General features: G+C 42.1%; 1 protein-coding gene and 1 non-coding gene across 3 annotated transcripts in view; one reads left to right on the plus strand and one right to left on the minus strand.

Moving 5' to 3' along the window:
• Positions 1-19,598, plus strand: part of setd1ba (SET domain containing 1B, histone lysine methyltransferase a) — a 191,686-nt gene that overhangs the window by 124,338 nt on the left and 47,750 nt on the right. For both annotated transcript variants that reach the window (XM_078227511.1, XM_078227512.1), the window contains 3 exons: positions 9,655-9,837; positions 16,920-17,007; positions 17,987-18,222. In XM_078227511.1, coding sequence (XP_078083637.1) covers positions 9,655-9,837; positions 16,920-17,007; positions 17,987-18,222 — 507 coding nt within the window. The remainder of the gene's footprint in view (positions 1-9,654; positions 9,838-16,919; positions 17,008-17,986; positions 18,223-19,598) is intronic.
• LOC144503230 (U2 spliceosomal RNA) lies at positions 11,457-11,655 on the minus strand. The gene has a single exon (XR_013499453.1). It is a non-coding gene; the product is annotated as a U2 spliceosomal RNA (small nuclear RNA).

Genomic DNA, 19,598 nt, shown 5'->3' on the forward strand with positions numbered 1-19,598 from the left:
TGCTGCAGAAGTTACAACAGGGGAATTGGCTATTTGGAAAATCCAAGGCTCTGCCTGGACCTGGAACCAAACTGCTAGGAGTATATATTATTCTATCAATCACCATGAGACCACCTGTTACTGTGTAGCTCGCGAATCTGTGCCTTTCTCCAAGGACAGTAAGAAGTTTAACAACACCAGGTTAAAGTCCAACAGGTTTATTTGGTAGCAAAAGCCACACCATGATGTGGAGATGCCGGCGTTGGACTGGGGTAAACACAGTAAGAAGTTTAACAACACCAGGTTAAAGTCCAACAGGTTTATTTGGTAGCAAAAGCCACACCCATGATGTGGAGATGCCGGCGTTGGACTGGGGTAAACACAGTAAGAAGTTTAACAACACCAGGTTAAAGTCCAACAGGTTTATTTGGTAGCAAAAGCCACACCTTTTGCTTTTACAGGCTTTTGCTACTTTTGCTACCAAATAAACCTGTTGGACTTTAACCTGGTGTTGTTAAACTTCTTACTGTGTTTACCCCAGTCCAACGCCGGCATCTCCACATCATTTCTCCAAGGAGCCAGAAGGATTTATGAGCAACCGGTGGCCTTTGGAAAGATTCACTAAGCCTGTAATTGACTTCAGGATTTTCTTATCTGAGCCGTTTACACACAAATAATACTAAACAGTAGCCATAAAGATCCGGAGTAGGTTAATCACAATTGCATTTCTGCAGAAAGCCACGTGAGAGCAGCTAATGTTTCCAAAACGTCCTCCTTAAAATGTTTTCAGATTTTAAAAAGCTTGTGACAGAGGCACATCGATGACCCATCTGTCTATAATGTATAAAGAAAATAACTTGTCTCTGTGCATTTTCCACCAACATTTCCTACTGTAAAACTTTATTGCCTCCATGTATAATGGAAACTGTCTGTAAACTACTACAGTTGCCATCTCATGATATTGCTGCAATAACACAACTAGTGAGAAGGTATAATTAGTGTGACAAAATTAATAACATAAAAATGAAGACAGAATGTATCACTCTCAAATGAGGACCAAGTTATGTCTTTGCCCCAGCCCAACTATCCCCTGCCTTCATAGAATCATAGAATCTCTACAGTGCAGAAGGAGGCCATTCAGCCCATCGATCCTGCACCGACAACAATCCCACCCAGGCCTTCTCCCCGTAACCCCATGTATTTAGCCTCCTAATCCCCCTGACACGAAGGGGCAATATAGCATGGCCCATCCACCTAGCCCACACATCTTTAGACAGTGGATGGAAACCGACGCAGACTCGGGGAGAACGTGCAGACTCCACACACACAGGCACCCGAAGCCAGAATCGAACCCGGATCCCTGGTATTGTGAGGCAGCAGTGCTAACTACTGTGCCGCCCCTTCACCTGAACATTATATTTGCTCCCGACTCCTTTGAGTCCAATACTGTGGGGAATTGGATAATTTGCAAAAAAAGTCTTTATGTGTTATTTTATGTGAAATGAAAAGATTAACACCGCTACTTTAAAATAAAGTGTCAAGGAAATTTATGTGAAAACATTAACCTGAACTAGCTGAGAAAATTAATTCTCTCAAACTGGTTTCTTTTAGTTATGACAGTTGTTAATAGCTTTTCCTAAAGCTGTGATGTTCACTTTTTCAACTTCAAATTGAAATGACTCCCGCTGTGTTCTCCCTGTGCTCAAAATAATGCAAAATCTCACTAACTGTCCTGGAGACAATACACATCTCTTTAACAAAGAACAATACAACACAGGAACAGGCCCTTCGGCCCTCCAAGCCCGCGCCGCTCATGTGCCCAACTAGACCATTCTTTTATATCCCCCTATTCCCAGTCTGTTCATGTGGCTATCTAGATAAGTCTTAAACGGTCCCAGCGTGTCCGCCTCAATCACCTTGCTTGGCAGTGCATTCCAGGCACCAACCATCCTCTGTGTAAAATACGTTCCCCTGACATCTATGTTGAACCTTGCCCCCCTCACCTTGAACCCGTGACCCCTTGTGTTCGTCACCTCCGACCTGGGAAAAAGCTTCCCACTGTTCACCCTATCTATGCCCTTCATAATTTTATACACCTCTATTAGGTCGCCCCTCATCCTCCGTCTTTCCAGGGAGAACAACCCCAGTTTACCCAATCTCTCCTCATAGCTAAGACTCTCCATACCAGGCAACATCCTGGTAAACCCGTGCTTAAGGCTCTCTCCACTCACATTGTCTGTACCTTTAAGACTTGATTACCTGTAAAACGACTCACATTCCAACCATTATTTTGTAAATTGAGTTTGTGCCTTTATATGCTCTGTTTGTGAACAGAACTCCCACTTACCTGACGAAGGAGCAGCGCTCCGAAAGCTTGTGGCTTTTGCTACCAAATAAACCTGTTGGACTTTAACCTGGTGTTGTGAGACTTCTTACTCAAAATAATTTCCAGGATTTGCTGGCAAATCAGTGGACTGGAATATACTAATTATTGAACAAGCAATGCGGTAGTGTTGCCATCAACTTGTCTAGTCTATGTATACTTCATTGTTAAGGGTGCAATGGCTTAGAACTCTGAACTTAAAGCACCAGGTTTAATATGTAGTCATTTTTTAAATCACAGTTTGATGTTGGCTAGATGGATAAATTCTGAGAATGATGTTTCATATTTTCTCTCTTGCAGATTAATATGTGTATACATGGGTTTTGTACACGTTTTTGTAGGGTCTCACTCAAATTGATATGATGTTAGTCAATAACTTACTCGTAGAAAATCTTCTAGTCGCACGGTGGCACAATGGTTAGCACTGCTACCTCACAGCGCCAGGGATTCCCGGCTTGGGTGACTGTCTGTGCAGAGTCTTCTTGTTCTCCGTGGGTTTCCTTCAAGTACTCCTCCCAGTCCGAGAGACGTGCTGGTTAGGTGCATTGGCCATGCTAAATTCTCCCGTAGTATACCCAAATAGACACCGGAGTGTGGCGACTAGGGGATTTTCACAGTAACTTTATTGCGGTGTTAATGTAAACCTACTTGTGATAGAAACAAAATAAAATTCTAGTCAGGGTGTGAGTTGGTGGTGAATATATTGAACTCCTATTTGGCAGGTATAATGGTATGTTAAGCTTAAAGTCTATCTTTTTGTACATTAATTAAACATGAGAATGAAATCATTGTAGAGGTAAAAAGAAAATTGGCAAAAGCTGGAGTGTCAAAGTAAAGCCAAAAATGATGAGAGGGCCTGGCCACATCAGAAAGAGAACCTGTCGATGAAGTTAAAGGGTCACATCCAAAACATTAACCCATCTTTTTGTCTTCCAAATAAGGATCAATATTTTGTGCAATCCCAGCATTTCTTTTAATAGACCAACATAGATAATGACCTGCACAGTACAGACTGTTCAATGGCTCTGTTATATACATCGACTGACTAATTGAAAACTGGATAGAAAGTTTATTGTTTGTACAGTACCTTAGCTGGTGTTAGGTGCTTTAGATCACGTGTTTCAGCAGTGAAACTTGGCCAGTGTGAAATTTCTATTGCAGCATGCAGTTGGTCATATTGCATAGTGTTGCAAACTGTTCTTTGTAACCAAATGGAAACCCAGATAATGTTTGTAAAAAAGCACCGTACATCATCCATATCTGGGTCAAACAGCTTCTTGCTCAGTGAGTTTGGACTTTTTTTTAAAAAAAGGGCTTAAATGAATTAATCTTTTATGCACCAAAATTTCACTGGATCTTAACGGTAATTAAATCCTAAAAGGAAATAAAATATTCTGGTGTAGACCAGGATTTAGCAAATTGGAAAAAGAGAGGCTGCAGAGAAATCAGAGACTGATTGCTATGATTAGTCAACATTGACTAATACATTATTGTTACATCATGCGTGTACAAGGTAAACTAGATGGACCTTTGACTTTTTTCATCGAGTAATTCCTGTGTTCCTAATTAGTTAGGAGTGACCGGGAATTGACGGAGGTTTAGAGAATGTTTGTATAAAAAGAGGAAGGTTGGAGGACTTCAGGGAAGAAGTTCCAGAGAGCAGAAAGTATTGCATTTATATAGTGCTTTCCACCTAGCACCGCACAATAGTTAGCACTATTACCTCAGCGCCATGGACCCGGGTTCAATTCCCGGCTTGGGTCACTGTGTGTGTGGAGTCTGCACGTTCTCCCCGTGTCCACGTGGGTTTCCTCCGGGTGCTCCAGTTTCCTCCCACGGTCTGAAAGACGTGCTGGTTAGGTGCATTGGCCATGCTAAGCTTTCACTCCGTGTACCCGAACAGGCGCCGGAGTGTGGCGAATAGGGGATTTGCACAGTAACTTCATTGCAGTGTAAGTCTATTTGTGACACTAATAAATCAAGTTTTAAAAAAATCTTAAGGCACTTTACAGCCACTGAAGTACTGAGGTCCAATGATGAGATGCATGGAAGGGTCTGCATAAACGGCCAGAGGTGATGGAATGAGAGATTTTAAAAATGATAATTTTAAATTGAATGTTTTAGGGGGTGAGATTGTGAGGCCAATGTAGACTGGGTTTATGGGTAAACGGGACTGAATGTGGGAAGGGATACAAAGTGGCTGTTGTATCTATTACTCAGTTGGAATATCTTAATGTTTCATGCAAGGGATTATTATTGAAGTGCATTAACTTTTTATGGAGGAAAACTCAGCAGACATTCTTCAGTGACAGCATGTCAGAAACAGCAATCAGATAACTAACCAACTAATCCCTTTTACTGCTTGTTTTGCAAGAATGGCCAGGACACCAGGGGTATTCTTTCCTCACCTTCAATGGCCCCCTGGAATTTTTGACCTTTCATTAAGGGAAAACGATGCAATTATTCATCTCTTCCTCGGTGCTACATTAATATGGTTCCAATTATGCTGTTAAGTGCCAGGGTAGAATTTGAATCCAAAACCTTTCAGTGGACAGGTTTTGCCATTTGAATCAAGCTCATTGGTCTCCCAGTGATTATTAATAGTGATTTTCCTATACCATTGTGTTCTAGGCAAAATTGCACATGGTGCTGTTACAATTCAGTAATTATAATCATAGAATACCTACAGTATAGAAGAGGGCGGCACGGTGACACAGTGGTTAGCACTGCTGCCTCACAGGTCCAGGGCCCAGGGTTCGATTCCCTGTCACTGTCTGTGTGGAGTCTGCATGTTCTCCCCCTGTCTGCATGGGTTTCCTCCGGTGCTCTGGTTTCCTCCCATCATCCGAAATACATACTGGTTAGGTGCATTGACTACGCTAAAATTAAAATTCTCCCTCAGTGTACCCAAACAGGCGCAGAAGTGTGGCGACTAGAGGATTTTCATGTAACTTCATTGCAGTGTTAATGTAAGTCTACTTGTGACACTAAGAAATAAACTTAAAAACTTATTTGGCCCATCGGGTCTGCACCGACTCTCTGACAGAGTATCTTACCCAGGCCCACTACCCTGCCCTATCCCGTTACCCCACACATTTACCATGGCTAATCCCCCTAACCTACACATCTTGGGACACTAAGGGGGAATTTAGCATATCCAATCCACCTAACCTGCACACCTTAGGACTGTGGAGGCACCCGGAGGAAACCCACACAGACACGGGGAGAACATGCAAACTCCACACAGACAGTCACCCGAGGCCAGAATTGAACCTGAGCCCCGTGTGCTGTGAGTGCCACTGTGCCATCGTGCCTGTGGCATCCTTGCATGAAATTCCTAATTAATTTACCTCAGACTGCTCTTGTCAAAGCGAGTGGTGGCAGGCCTGTAACTGCCACCATTTCACTTCATTGTTATTAACTCAATGCTGTTTCATAGAAACCCTACAGTGCAGAAAGAGGCCATTCGGCCCATCGGGTCTGCACCGGCCCTACCCCCATATCCCTACATATTTACCCGCTAATCCCTCTAACCTATGCATCTCAGGACACTAAGGGGCAATTTTAGCATGGCCAATCAACCTAACCCACACATCTTTGGACTGTGGGAGGAAACCGGAACACCCGGAGGAAACCCACGCAGACACGAGGAGAATGTGCAAACTCCATACAGACAGTGACCCAAGCCGGGAATCGAACCCAGGCCCCTGGAGCTGTGAAGCAACAGTGCTAACCACTGTGCTACCGTGCCGCCCTAAACATAATCCAAGAAGGGTAAAATCTATACTTGCACTGCCGAATGTTTGTCGTGGTTTAAGTGGCCATTTTCCAAGGACACACTGTTGTCTGGGAACTTTGACTCCCAGCATGCACCGTGGTAAAATTATCCCTTCCCATGTGAAAATATCACGTGTCCACTATGTAGTTTTCTAAAATTCTCATCAAACAGTTGCCTGATAACTCTGCTCTTTTGACCATTTTCTAATTTAGAAATGTTTCTTTAGAATTATGGACTTCATTTACATATGAAAGATTCCAGAACCCTGTTCAAACTAAAACATTCTGCTTTTAAACAGTGTTGGTCAGAAGCAGGTGATATTATGGAGTCAGCAAATCAGGCAGGAAATGTAAGTGTGTCCGGCAGGTGGTTATATATCGATTTGAATTGTGTAGTGAGGAACTTCACACTTGCGTTTTTCTTTGTTTCTATGGACAGCAAGGTGGTATAGGACAGAGGGGGGGGAAACCGAGTTCACATGACTATGCTTGGATGTTGATGTACTTACTGATTTTAGGTTTGATTATTGCTGCATTAGATGTCTTTTCCATATCAAATATGTTGTAAAAGCAAAATACTGCGGATGCTGGAATCTGAAACAAAAACAGAAAATGCTGGAAAATCTCAGCAGGTCTGTTAGCATCTGTAGAGAAAGAATAGAGCCAATGTTTCAAGTCTGGATGACCCTTCGTCACTCTGAAGAAGGGTAATCTAGACTTGAAACGTTAGCTTTATTCTCTCTCCACAGGTGCTGTCAGACCTGTTGAGATTTTCCAACATTTCTCTGTTCAAATGTGTTGTAATTGTTTTCCCTGTATATTTTTGAAATGCAGTGCTGAACTGGTTTAATTATTTGAGTCAATTTTGTTCAAGTTTTTCATTCTGTCAGTACTCTCGCATCATCTAACCCAGCTCCTTGGATGTATTTTCCTATCAGTCTGCGTGCATCACTAAAATGTGAATGGGATTGTGGGCCTGTGCAACAGGACAATCAATCCCAAACATCCAAAAATAGGCGGAACTGCTCATTCAGCTGAGTGGATTTTAGAAATAATCCCAGTGTGCTCATTCATCTTTAGGGATGAAACTATTTAAATTGCCACTAGAAATAATCTCAAAACACGAGCTTTCTGCGGAGTGAATTCAGGTTTAAAATCTGCAGTGTGTGCAAAGCAACCTTAATTAACCAACCGTACACTTTTAAAAACATTCTTTCACGGGATGTGGGCATCTCTGGATAAGCCAGCATCCCTGATTGCCCCTGAGGAGATGCTGGATGAGCTGATTCCTTGAACTGCTGCACTCTACGTGGTATAGATACAACCACAGTGCTGTTGGGAAGGGAACGCCAGGACTTTTACCCAGCGACTATGAAGGAATGGCAATATCGTTAAGTCAGGCTGGTGAGTGGCTTGGAGAGAAACGCGCAGGTGGTGGATGTTCCCATGCATCTCACGTCCTCCTAGGTGGTAGAGTTCACTGGTTTGGAAGGTTTGGTTGAGTTGCTCATTGATGGTACACACTGTGCTGCCACTGTAGTTTGGTGGTGGAGGGAATGAATGTTTAAGGTGGTGGATGGAGTGACTGTCAAACAAGTTGTTTTATCCTGCATGTTGTCTTTTTTTTTGAGTCTCATCGAAGCTGTGCATATCCGGGCAATTGGAGAGTATTCCATCACACTCCTAACTTGCGCCTTGTAGATAGTGGGCAGGCTTTAGGGAGTCAGGAAGTGAGTTACTGATCTTAGTTTCTTAAGTAATGACCCTAATTTGTTTTCATTGAATTATCAGAATATGTTGTGTGCTTTAGGATTACAATAGTACTGTGTAAACACTGCCAATGGTTCTACAGCTTTGAAGCAACATTCAGGGGCTCATATGGAACTTCATAAATAAAACTTTAATAAAACCACAACAAGACATATTCTTATGTAGTGGTCTTGGATTTCCCATTGCATGGTCTTCTGCATGTGAAGTGGATTGCTTCTACTGTTGCTACTGGCAAAAATACTTGCTATTAAAATATACATTGGTTGAGGTGGTATAAAGTTTGCAGAAAATTGCTCTTTTAAGTACTCAGATTTGCTGGAGTAAGAGCACCAGGTTTGTCAATATTTAACAATATCGTTTGATGTACAATATTTTCAACACTTCTTAAAATATTTTTTCTTGGCATTCTTCCTAACTCCATTTTAATTGAGAATGATGGTCTCATGCAGTCATCGATGTGGGGAACAGTCGTGCTGAGCAATGGAACAGCCTCTACCTTGAAGGCAGCACAGTGCACAGTGGTTAGCACGGCTGCTTCACAGCTCCAGGGACCAGGATTCGATTCCCGGCCTCGGTCTCTGTCTGTGCAGAGTTTGCACGTTCTCCTCGTGTCTGCGTGGGTTTCCTCCGGGTGTTCTGGATTCCTCCCACAGTCCAAAGATGTATGGGTTAGGTGCATTGGCCATGCTAAATTGCCCCTCAGTATCCTGGATTGCATAGGTTAGCGGGATTAGGGGGGTAAATATGTGGGGTTACAGGGGTAGGGCCTGGGTGGGATTGTTGTCAGTGCAGACTCAATGGGGCGAATGGCCTCTTTCTGCACCGTAGAGATTCTTCGTGTCCGGTACTCCCAAATCCGTTACAGTTCAATAATACGTAAAATAAAACTCCCTCTATGTGTCTTCAACAATGTCCCCATTCCGGAACATCAGAAGATCAGGTCTACGGCACCTGTGTGATATATTTCCACTTCCTGTAGCAGCCATTCTGCGACTCCTGTAAATGAGGTTGTCAAGTTTGTTGTCCCTGGTGGAAGTGGGCTCAGACTGCCTCAAGCCTTTCTGTGCAGGGCCCTTTTTAACTAACAGAGCAGACATTAATTTTGATTAGTTGATTGGTTTTAAAATTCAGTTGAGGCTCTGGGTCCTTTTGGAGAAGGAAACCTGTCATCCTTACCCTATCTGACCCTTGGGTGACTCAAGTCCCTCACCAGTGTAGTTGACTCTTAACTGCCCTCTGATGTGGCCTAGAAGCCACTCAGTTGTATATAAGTAGAACGAATAAAACAGGATGGCCCAACAACCTTGAAATCAGGACACAATGAAGGCACATCCAGGAAAGTCAGCTTTGTAGGTTCATTTACACTAATATCTACAAGCTGATCTCACATTTGGGGAATTATCCCCCAGATACAATCAAATAACAACTTGATATTATCATATTCACATAGTCATATTGTCCCGTTAATGTTCCAGAGTGGGCATGTCCAGTCCCAGTAAAAGAATCATGTTCAAATTCAAGTTTTAGTGGATTTAAACTTTATTATAGGCTCCCTTAATTTTATTGAAACCAAAGCAGTGTGTTGTCTTGGTAGTATAGTGCTTATTCTTTTATAGTGCTTATTTATCCAGATATACTTTGCTAACTTCAGAATAAGTACACATTGATCTCCACAATTTTCATTTGGTTTGATTTCCGGTCGTTCACTTTAGTAATTCCTTTTGTTTCACCATCTCTTTCTGCAGGCTTCACAGACACCGGTTAAATCTGCAGATCAAAGTAAGGATGAGGAGAGACCAAAGCCTAAAGAATCAGCTCCGGCATCAACGTGTCTGTTGGAGAACTGGCCGAAAGGAGAAGGACTTGGTTATGAAGGCATGGGTCTGGGCATGGGACTGAGGGGTGCAATCCGGTTACCATCCTTTAAGGTAAGACAAAGAGGATCACTAGAGGACATGAGTTCTTATAAATTCAATATCATGGGAGATTTTCAGTATCCAGATACATAATTTTTGGTTCTTGACTTGTCATTTTAACTCCAGTGCTTGAAGCGTTTGTAAAATTATAAATTGAAGAAATAGTCATTTGGTAGTACAGAACGTGAGTATTTCTGAAAAAAGAGGCATGAGGGGCGATCTTACCAAAACAATTCTAAGTGCCAAACAAGTGTGAAAACAGGAGAGAATTGCACCCATTTTTTGGGTGAGCTCCCATACGTTACCTTATGGCACTTGGAAAAAGAAATCCCAAGTGTGATTCTCACCAGTAGGGGGAGTGGACAGAGTCTGTTCACGCCGGGAAGCCGGCTGCAGACTGTTAAAGGGCGTTTCCCGGGCGCAAGGCTGATTACACTGGCAGAACAGGGCCGGTAATATCACAAGAGATGAGAAACCAGGCGCAAACCCCATTCTTCACCTCTTACACGTTCTTACCAGCATGACGAGCCGATAATATTGCCCCCATGTTGTCAAAGTTTTTTGTCTTGTGCTCATTAGGACAGATTCACAAGATTATAAAAGGAACAACAATTTGTTCTGCATGTGAAGACTGTTGATTGGTTGGCAAGTGGACTCTGATGGGTAGAGTTGTTGCCATCAAGAATGCACCAGGGTACAGTTGACTGCCAAGCTGTTGTTTAACTTCAAACCACCACAAGGCAGGTCGACTCTGATTGGCCAAGACATTGCCATGGTGTCTTTTTAACAACATCATGTTTGCCCAGATAGATGGTGTTGCCATGGGAATCCCCTCTGGGCCCAGCTCTCTCAAACACCTTTGTCAGTTTCTATGAGAAATATGTTTTTGATGGAATGACACCAAACCTTCTATCCCTCATATACTTCTGATATGTTTGCTATATTTGAATCTGCAGCTGCATGTAAGAATTTCCTTTCACATCTTAATGGGCTTCATCCTACAGTCAAATTTGCCTTTAAAATGGAGCAGTCAAATGAACTCCCTTTCCTCGACATGCCAGTTGAGAAATCTGTCAGTGAGTTCTCTACTATTGTCTACCATAAGTCTAACTTTATATTGGTCAATATATTCATTGGAAAACCTCATAAGCTCAACGCCCAAGCTTGATTCTGAAATAGGGCACAGGAAAGCCATCCTGTGGGATAATAGCGACCCTGATCATATCATTTCACACTATATATCGTGCAAATTCACAAATGGACCACAGGCTGTGGCCTTCAGTCCTGAAAAGTGCCCAGTCTACCTCAGACTACCCTGGAAGGATAAAGTACAAACTGTACCCAACCGGTCCGTGCTTTCAAACTCAAAACATATAATCACATCTGATTATTAGACACTGTGATTGGACAGCACTTGCTAAATCATTCTGACTGTGTTAAGAATTACACTGACAAGCAATTAAGATTATCAGTCGGGCTCAAAGTATGGCTCACTTAGTCAGGATCGAAGCTACATTTCTTTTTGTTTATATATCCAATTGAATCCAATCAAAGTCCAATTCAAAGTCTCAGCAAGTGAGACATTCACGATCCAAGCTGACAAGACAGGCCTCTCATGCCCTGTCTTGGGCTTGATCTACATGATTCAAGCTGATTGGAGGAGGCATTGCACCTTTTCCAAGGCTCGATCTTATTTGCATCTTAGCCAAAAGGCCGAGATGCCGCTTTAAAAAATTTCTTCAAATGAAGCCTCAGTGTAACCTCATGGCTTCAACCAAGTGCAGGACATTGATACTACACTTGATCTTAGCCAAAAGGCCAAGAAGCAATGCTACATATGTTCACACACAGGACCCTATCCTCTGCAGGCAAAAGGAACATCCCCATGAATTGCACCATTTTCAACTAAACAAAAGCTTGGGGAAACAGCCATTCTCTGGTTCATTTCCATGGCAATGCCTCTGCCAATCAGAGTCCACTTCCCAACCAATCAGCACTCTATTCTCATGCAGCACAAATTGTTGTTCCCTTTACAATTGATGATCTGTCCTGATGAGTGCAAGACAATAAGCTTTGACAGCTGTCTCTTTTTTTTTCAGCAATATGCAAATTGACGAAAATGCTTTCATGCAATACAGCGTTAGAAAATAAATTGTACTATTTTTGGTAACAACTGCTTAGCACAGGGGTTTTCAACCAGATTCCCTGGGGAGACCATGTAAAGTCTTCAAGATAGCATGACATCTTTGTATGCGCTATCTTTACTTACATAGCATGAGTAAAATGCCTTCTTTGGATTCAAAATATCCAATTAGTCAATTCATCTCACGCCAAAACTGCCACAAAAAATATTTTGAATATATGTGTGCCTTGTTCACTGACATCTAATCAGACACTGATTTCCATACAAATGCTGCTGAATCCCATTGTTGCAAAGTTTCAGCTCATGGTCCTTTAATTCTCCTGTCTCCTCTGGCTAGATTGATGGGAAGAAGTTTAACAACACCAGGTTAAAGTCCAACAGGTTTATTTGGTAGCAAAAGCCACACCAGAAGTGTTGATGGGTGCATTGACCAGAACAGGCGCCAGACTGTGGCGACTAAGGGAATTTTACAGTAACTTCATTGCAGTGTTAATGTAAGCCTTACTTGTGGCTAATAAATAAACTTTAACTTCAGATTGACCTCACCAATGGGACGGCACAGTGGCACAGTGGTTAGCATTGCTGCCTCACTGCGTCAGGGACCCGGGTTCAATTCCGGCCTTGGGTCACTGTCTGTGTGGAGTTTGCACGTTCTCCCCGTGTCTGCGTGGGTTTCCTCCGGGTGCTCTGGTTTCCTCCCACAGTCCAAAGATGTGCAGATTAGGTGGATTGGCCATGGTAAATGTGTGGGATTACAGGGTTTGTCCTGGGTAAAATATTCTGTCAGAGAGTCAGTGCAGACTCAATGGGCCGAATGGCCTCCTTTTGCACTGTAGGGATTTTATGATATACCTGCGCTAATATGAAAACATGTTTTATAACCTGCTTTTCACAGGGATATAACCAACTGAGCATCCACTGTTCTTTGGGATAGAGAATTTTGAAAATTTATCATACTCAATTTCTCCTAATCTCAGTTCTAAATGTGAACAAATGAAATAGGAGCAGAAACAGGTGATTCAGCCCTTTGAGCCTCCTTGTCATTCAATAAGAACATGGCTGATCTGTTTGTGTTTCGAGTTCCACATTCCCATCTACCCCCAACAACTTTGATTCTCTTCCCTAACAAGAATCTATCTACCTCTGCCTTCCAAATGTCCCGTGATCCCGCTGCCATATCCACATCATCGCCTTCTGAGACAGAGTTCCAAAATCGCACAACTGTCTGAGGGAAATAAATTCTCCTCAACTCTCACCGATTAGGGCAATCCCTCATTTTAAAACAGTTTTGGACTCACCCACAAGTGAAAACATCCTTTCCGCATCCACCTTGTCTCAACCGTTCAGGATCTTATATACTTCAACCAAGTCATTCCTCACTCTTCTAAGTTGAAACACGCCCAGTATGCCCAAGCTTTCCTCGTAAGGCAACCCACTCATTCCAAGTATCAATCTATGAACCTCCTGTAAACATCAAAATGGTTGAGCCTTATTCCTAAAACTGTGATGCCTAATAAACTACTCAGCCAGGGTTTAAAGACTCTCAGCATCTAGGATTTTATGTGCCGAAGAAGAACTGTGTAATTGCTCTGAGTTCTTGGTTTTGTACATAAATCATTCTGTAGTGCAATGAGTGGAAACTCAGACTCCTCTGACTGGTAAAGTAAGTAGCATTTCTGCCTTTGTTGCGTCTCCTATGAGATGGCATTCATTGAATCCCTACAGTGCAGAAGGAGGCCATTCGGCCCATCGAGCCTGCACCGACAACAATCCCATCCAGGCCCTATCTCTGTAACCCCACGCATTTACCCTGATAATCCCCCTACACTAAGGGTTAATTTAGCATGGCCAAACAACCCAACTTGCACATCTTTGGAGTGTGGGATAAAACCCACCCAGACATGGGGAGAACTTGCAGACTCCATGCGGACAGTGACCTAAGGCTGGAATTGAACCTGGGAGTCCCTGGCGATGTGAGGCAGCAGTGCTAACCACTGTGCCACCATGCCTCATTGATGTTGATGGTCATATAAACACATAGGAATTTTACTGCCTGGGGCCAAAATAGTTGCATGTCCCAGCCACTGATAGGTTGAACAGCTCATCCCCACACCCCTCGCACAGGCCTTCAAAACAGTTTTGTGCTCGATGGTCAACACTTGGTCAACGTGCAAGGGCCAGAACCACGCCACGTACAGTTGTTTCTCTGGCTGCTATGGTATCTGGCCTGGAATACAAACTGGCCCACTTCCATAGCACAGAGGTCCTTGGGTGTTATCAATATTCAAAGTGGCTTTTGCAGTAGCCTTTCTTAATAAAAAAAATACAGTGTTTCTTTATGGAAAGTGTTCTCTGGAACAGACCCAAAGAACAGTCAATGAGATTTGCCCAGGAAAAGTAACCAGGGCATAAAATATAATTTTAAAAAGTACATTCCTTCAGTATGTCACCAAGGTCAGTCAGTATTGATCCTACTTTATGAACATACAAAAATCCTAATTTGCAACAGTACCAGAAAAGCAGGAATATCCATACTGAACAACAAATAAGCATAGACTTCTGAGTATGAATCTGTCTTGATTTCTGTTCGAAAATGAAAGCCCCAAACCTTTAATAGATTGGTTGTCATGGCATGATCTTTTCAGAAAGGTTCAATTTTAATTATTGCTCAGTTCATACTTGGAACTATCTGAAGATCAAGTTAATTAAGCAGTTTTTAATGTGACATGATTGCAGAGTCCGCAATGCGGAGTCCTATTCTACTGCCATGTTTAATATAAAAGTCAGGAGCCTCTTTTCCAACAGAAACCCTGATAGTAAACCAGCTCTGAATAATAAAATTTAGCAGACTTGCCCAAGTTGATGAATATTTCAACAGCGATGTTACAGCTCAATTTCCCGCACTAACAACTCTTAAGAAAATTCAAGCACAACATGATCTCTTGGTGCTCCATCCGTTCCTTTATATCTGTCAACATTCTAAACTTTCAGCAATTTCCAATATTTTCGAGTTCTTGTGTTAATGTGCCATCTAAAGCTTTACAATCTTTAGGAATTTCACACTGTAATCTTTCTCTCCTTGAAAATTTCCAACATCAGCAACTATGGTTGGAGTAAATTATCACAGATTTACAGATTGCTAAATTTGTACATTAGTTCAGAACTGTTAAACTGTGTCACGCAAATTCAATTGCCATTTGGCTTATGAAGTCTTAATAAAAATGTTGTTGTAATCAGGGCAGTATATCACAATGTAAATGTAATCGGAGAAAGGCAAGAATAGGGAAGTTTTATGTTTGGTCTGAAGTTCAGGCAGTAAAAGTACTTTGCTAAAATAAAAGCAAATTACTGCAGATGCTGGAATCTGAAACCGAAAGAGAAAATGCTGGAAAATCTCAGCAGGTCTGGGCAGCATCTGTAAGGAGAGAAAAGAGCTGATGTTTCGAGTCCAGATGACCCTTTGTCAAAGTTCAAAGGTACTTTGCTTATTAGGTTTAAACACAGTTCACACAAACAAGTCTTATTCATAACCCTTTAACTCAAAAAGAGAAGTAAACCGCTTTGTAAAGAATTGTATTCAATTAATATTGACTGTTGAACTTCTCGCATGTGCAGGGTAATTCTTATTTCCATGGCCACTGTGAAGTTGAAATAAACATGGATATTACTGAATAAAGATCATTACACGTTACAAATTGTTGAATTCTCTATCATACAGTAAAAATAAGCACTTAAACAATTTTAATTTACAGTTAGTTATTTTTGTGTTTTTAGCAGTACTTCCAATACTACTTGTATTGTTTTCTGTTTACCTGCCCATTTTCTTGCTCCTTTTTTCACACAGTTTATCTTTGTGCCTTACTTTTTCCTTTAGAAAGTAACTCGAGTCATATTCTGATCTCCTGGTTTTACCATTCGTTTTGGAGATTGGAACAACTTTTCAGTGGCTTGGCACCAGCTTTAATGGCCGCTTTTTCATCCAATCATTGCCAAGATTGGCATAGTCACGTCATGGATAGAGTTTGGTTATAAATGTCAAAGTTGAAAGAGATTTTGCCAAGGATGCATACCTGTCAGTGCTCCATGACGATTTAGTTGCAATGCTGTAAGAGTTGATTCTGTTTCTCTATAAATCCTGGATGCAATGGCTTAAGCAATGCTTTCACCGCATCTCAGTTTCCATGGACTTGTGAGGAAGACTAACAGTAGACCATTTTGAATCTGGGATAAATTGTGGAGAAGCTTGGAACAGTGTGGGATATCCTGAAATGAAGCTGTGACTGGAGTTTATGATATTTTCCCACACAAATAAAATTGTGTCCTCCTGATTTTGAGGAATGGTGCCCTCTCCCTGACACCCAGGGTGGGATTTTCCAGCCGGGCTCACCCCAAAACGGGGAAATCCTGACCGTTGCATGGTCCGCCCCCTGCCCTCTACGATTCCTGTAGCGGGTGGGACGGGAAAATTCCCCCCTTAGTTTCTGACCAGTTGATGTCTGCAGGCTTTCATAGAGTCCTGCAACGGTCACAATATTTCATATTGACAAACCTGAGACAGCTCTTGGTTTCCGAGTGATCTTTACAACATTTCAGTGGTTGAGGCATGGCGCTGCTACAACAGTTATTTATTTGAAACACGTATATAGCAAATGTGATAATAAAAGACCTATTTCCACAGTTGTCATGTCATTAATTAGCATACAGGCTTTATTTACAGACTGACTGAAAACTGCCAGAACAGCTGCTCTGACCTTTTGGTCAGTCTTAACAGAAGTGTTCAAAGTGGTTACTTTGAATGCAGCAATCCGTAAATGTGGGAGTTAATTTTTTCTGTGTTTATATCTTTGCACACTGGTAAATCCGTTGCAGCTGCGTATTCACTGAGTAATTGATTAGTTGTGAAGAATGTGTCTGATAACAAGTCATGTTATGTCTCGGTAATAACCTGCAGGTAAAGAGGAAAGAGCCACCTGATGCTGCTTCCTCAGGTGACCAGAAGCGAATTAGACCATCAACGCCACTGGATGATGATGATGAAGGTTGGTGTATGTTTAACACACACTTAAATACTTGACCGACTTTAATATTTGCAATTTTACGAACACAGATTAAGCTGCAGTACAAGCGTGTGGAGTTTGCACAGTGCCAGGGACTTGGGTTCAATTCCTGCCTTGGGTGACTTTCTATATGGAGTGTGCATATTCATTCCGTGTCTGCGTGGGTTTCCTTCTGGTGTTCCGGTTTCCTCCCACATTCCAAAGATGTGCGGGTTAGGTTGATTGGACGTGCTAAATTGACCCTAGTGTCAGGGGGATTAGCAGGGTAAATACGTGGGATTACGGGAATAGGGCCTGGGTGGGATTGTGGTCGGTGCAGACTCGATGGGCCAGATGGCCTCTTTCTGCACTGCAGGGATTCTATGATTCTATGATGATGAATAGTCTTCACCCACACATTTTCTAAAGTATTCTTGTATCGGCTTCCCTCCCTCAGCCCCAGCACTGGGTGCAGGGAGAGTTCAATCTTCGTGCCTCTGTACTCTAGAATTCATTCTTAATTCTTCCACTTTGCTGCTTCTTTCCCCACCTTCAGAAACCTCATTGAAACTTGCCCCTTTGTGTCCTCACTACCTTCCCAGCTTCCCCCCCACCACTTGCTACTCGATAATGTTTCATACCTAACATGCCACCTTGGGCTACTTCAGTATTTGAAATACTCTAAATTAGTTGATGCAAGTTATTTGGTCTGTACCACATGCAGTTTGTGAATAAAATATCCTATATTACATGTACTGCATAGATACATTTCTGTGTAATCTGCTGTAAAATATTCTCTGGTAATGTCATGGTTATGATGTCACAAAGTCAATTATGTCACGAACGAGAAGTGGCATTGTAAAGGCTTTTCTCTGAAGTTCTGATATTAGAGAAGGTTTGTAATATTATTGGCTTTGTCAGTCGCGATGTGAGTATACCACAATGCAGAGTACTCATTTCATCTCTTCATCATTTGTAACAGAGTCTGAGCGTGACCGAGATATGTCAGACGTAGCCAGTCATTCTTCTGAATTGTCCAAGAGAGATTTGGAGTCAGTCACAGAGAGGCGCAAACCAGCAAAACCTTTAAAGCTAGACAGTGAAGGGGAGGAGGAAGAGGAAACTTCTGGGAAAGAGGAAGAGGAATCCTCATCCGAGAAGGAGGACGAAGAAGAGCAGGATGAGGAAGAGGTTTCTGAAAAGGCTTCATCAGAAAAGGTTAGTTTGTCCTTCGGTGTTTTATGTTACAAGTTAACACGGATGATTCAGGAACTTGTCCAGCCCAGTTCACCACTTCATTGAACCTTTGAGTGTCCACAAAATGGTGGTACTTTGTTCTTGAAGGATTGTGCTGGAATATAACTGAGTTCAATGGTGTTAATCACTTGAAACCACTTTCAAATTGAGAACAGATCTGTGAAAACTTGAAACTGAAGTCCAGTACAAAAAGTCTTAATTCAGTTGTAAATAAATATCTGGTCCATTTAGAAGAATTCCCACTCACCTGAAGAAGGGGCTTGGAGCTCCGAAAGCTTGTGTGGCTTTTGCTACCAAATAAACCTGTTGGACTTTAACCTGGTGTTTTTAAACTTCTTACTCCATTTAACTGCAACAGGGCTAACTAAATAAAATGTGCTTCTGCAATCCCTCTTGCTTGATGTCTAGTATAGCTTGGAATTAATCTGCACTATGCTGATAGCCTGTTTTTTGTAAGCATGGCCTTTAGAGAGCTGAGGTAATGTACTGCTGATTTGATGGGTGAAGGGGACTGTTTGTAGGATGAAAGGAAAATTTACAGTGTTATGATCCCAGCTGATGTTACTGGGCAGTCAGGTCCCAGAGTGGAAGCTCAGCCTCATAGATCATGACTTTTATTTTTGTTTGGAGACATGAATGAACATAGTCACAGAACTGCCGATTAACTTTTAACAGAAGAATAAGACTTTTATTAAACAAGAAAAGATTAGCTATAATACACTATTCCTTCACCCCACTATACCTGTACAGGTATATACAGATTTATAAGGATTACACAGGTTATAAAATATCTTGTATTCTAATGTTCTCAGTAAGTACACAGTCCATGTAAGTTAACAGGTGAAATGTGGTCAGACACCCTGCATCCTGAAACCATGTGATAGATGCCACCCAAAACAAGTTCTGTGGATTTCTCATCAAATTCTGCCAGATGTTTGTAACACTGTGAGCCAACTAGTCTCATTGGGACGTTGACTTCCACAGGAGTGTTTCCAATCATCACTCTCGAAGAATGCACTTTGAAATTTTCTCCCAAACAATGCTTTCTCTCAGATGCCTTCACCAAGGATCCACATCAAGGATTTCAATCTCTTCTTACATATTCCTCTGTCCTGGATTGCCACATGCATTCAAGTTTCCACACAATCTCTCAGCTACCCAGCCATGCCAACGGAACACCATTGCTTCACAAGCTCCAGTAAGGTGCCACCAACTTTACGATCGCTTGAGATGTGTGGCTTCTCACTTAATTGACTTTAATAAGAACATAAGAACTAGGAGCAGGAGTAGGCCATCTGGCCCCTCGAGCCTGCTCCGCCATTCAATAAGATCATGGC

This window comes from Mustelus asterias, chromosome 13 (assembly GCF_964213995.1).
Source record: "Mustelus asterias chromosome 13, sMusAst1.hap1.1, whole genome shotgun sequence".
NCBI lineage: Eukaryota > Metazoa > Chordata > Chondrichthyes > Carcharhiniformes > Triakidae > Mustelus > Mustelus asterias.